The following is a 2,132-nucleotide window of genomic DNA, read 5'->3' on the forward strand; positions in this document are numbered from 1 at the left end:
ACCTGGAAGAGGTAACTAATTGATTGACAGTCTCCTTCAGGCGTCCCAGACTAATTTCCTCATTCTTTACAACCCTTGCACAAGGTGATATCAGCCAATGAGGATGCGCTTGGTCTTTACACTGGCCAATCACAGCAGGATGCGAGGAAAGGGGCGTCATCAGACGTGTAGTCTATAAAAACCAAAGTGTAGCTCGCTGTCACAGCGCTGTGGCGTTTCTGGACAGTGATAGGAGCTCAAGTCTTGGAGAAAACCACCACTGACTTATAGTCACCTATCAAACTGAGTCTCGTCATTTTTTTTTTATTACGTCTGTTTTCATCATGAAAGCCATCAGTCCCGTCCGCTCGGCGAGGAGCTGCTACAAGGCCGTGTGCTGTATTTCGGAGCAGAGTCTCGCCATCAGCCGGAATAAACACTCGTGTCTGGAGGAGTCGGTGAGCGCGCTGTGCGACATGAACGACTGTTACTCCAAGCTGAAGGAGCTGGTGCCGAGCATCCCGCAAAACCAATCGGTCAGCCAGGTGGAGATCCTGCAGCATGTCATTGACTACATCTTCGACCTGCAGATCGCGCTGGAGGCGGGGGACACAGCCACGCCGGAGATGGTTTTGTCAATAAAGGTGAGGAGAGATGTGGGCTGCAGGGTGGACAGATGTTTGTCCTTCAACACCTTAAGATACTGATCTGACCTAACGACACTTCTTCTGTCGCACTTGCAGCGTATTGACTTCAATAGTTATATACAAGATTAGATTTGTTAGTTCAAATGCATGTTCTGTGGGATTTGATACGGTTTAAAAGCGGCCAGGCATCTTCATGCATACACTTTTTATTTTTGCCTTATTGTGATGCAGCAGCTGATGTTCAGCAAATGTTCTGTAAGTGATGTTGGGGAACCGTTTCGCCAGCGTCTGAGTGATTCTCTTCTTTCTGCTTTCCATTCAGACTGCCGACCTTACTCGCACATTCTCCAAAGATGAAGGCCGATTGTGCCACTAGGATGAGGATGGCAAATTATGGTACGTATTTATTTTGTAATGAATATCGTCTTGCGGAAATACCAGATGTGTGTATTTCTAAATATCCCTTTCTTGTTTCTGAGTTTCAAAATAATAGCTCACTATAGGCTTTCTTAAAAATAAAACTTTAAATAGCAGCGAGAATAGTGGAGGCATTGATGTCCTGGAATCTGAAGGTCTCCTTACCCTCCACATTCACCACGGTTGCCAATTAGACAGGCCAGTGAATGTGTAGCGGATTCATTGCTATCTGCCTGGGGTTAATGAAAGTTCCATGCTAGGCGCCAGTCTGTCTGCTCCCCTCTGCAGGGAGGGAGGGAGGAGGGAGGGTGACAAGCAGAGATCTGACTTAACTTTTCTTTTCCTTTCTCTCCATGCAGGTGCAGGGAAACACATGTCTCCACTTCACTCCGGGCAAGAGGACAAGAGGGGCAGAAAGGGTGGGATAGGTATTTGGGAAAAGAAGAACAAGAAGGAGGAGGAGGGTGGAGAGTTTAAAGAAAGAAAAGACAGAAAAAAGTGGAGCGTTTCCTAGACGCGTGGGAATCAACAGTACTGCATGAGTAAAAAAACAGACTCATTCTTTGGCCCCTGACAGACAAATCAACACACCAAAGCAGAAGCCAGGATTAGAAAGTGAAAGCCACCAGTTTTGTCTGTCCTCAACCTACCTGGGACTCCCTAGGCTATAGATAGAAGTAGAAAAGTTGGTACATTGTTTTATTTTCCTTTTTATGTTGCGTTCTAAACCAAGTTTTTGTGAGTTGAATTCACAGCCAAGCTGAACTCTTATTCCTGCAGTATTCACCCCTGATCCTTTTTCTAATGATCTGGAGACTGTTACTACTTCGAACAAATGTGTACATATCTGCCGTGGGTATGTAAAGTGAGTCAGTTTGGATATCTGTTTTTTTTTTTTTTTTTTTTTCTGAATGGGAGCGTGGGTTTTCTTAGGTATAATCAGAACTCTATACTAGAGTTAATTGTAAATGTTTGTAGGGATTGTGTTATTTCTACAGACGTGCTGTGAGTTTCATAAACTCTTTATTATAAGGTTTGCTTTGTATGTATGTTCTTATGTAATGAAATAAAAAAAGATGTGGAACAGTT

General features: G+C 44.1%; 1 protein-coding gene across 1 annotated transcript; it reads left to right on the forward strand.

The window, feature by feature from the left end:
* The first annotated feature begins 201 nt into the window (after positions 1–201).
* Positions 202–2,132, forward strand: id3 (inhibitor of DNA binding 3). The gene is made up of 3 exons (XM_026300764.1): positions 202–623; positions 949–1,022; positions 1,403–2,132. The coding sequence occupies exons 1-2, from the start codon at positions 324–326 to the stop codon at positions 1,000–1,002; spliced, it is 354 nt and encodes a 117-aa protein (XP_026156549.1). The 5' UTR covers positions 202–323; the 3' UTR covers positions 1,003–1,022; positions 1,403–2,132.

This window comes from Mastacembelus armatus, chromosome 22, assembly GCF_900324485.2.
Source record: "Mastacembelus armatus chromosome 22, fMasArm1.2, whole genome shotgun sequence".
Classification (NCBI taxonomy): domain Eukaryota; kingdom Metazoa; phylum Chordata; class Actinopteri; order Synbranchiformes; family Mastacembelidae; genus Mastacembelus; species Mastacembelus armatus.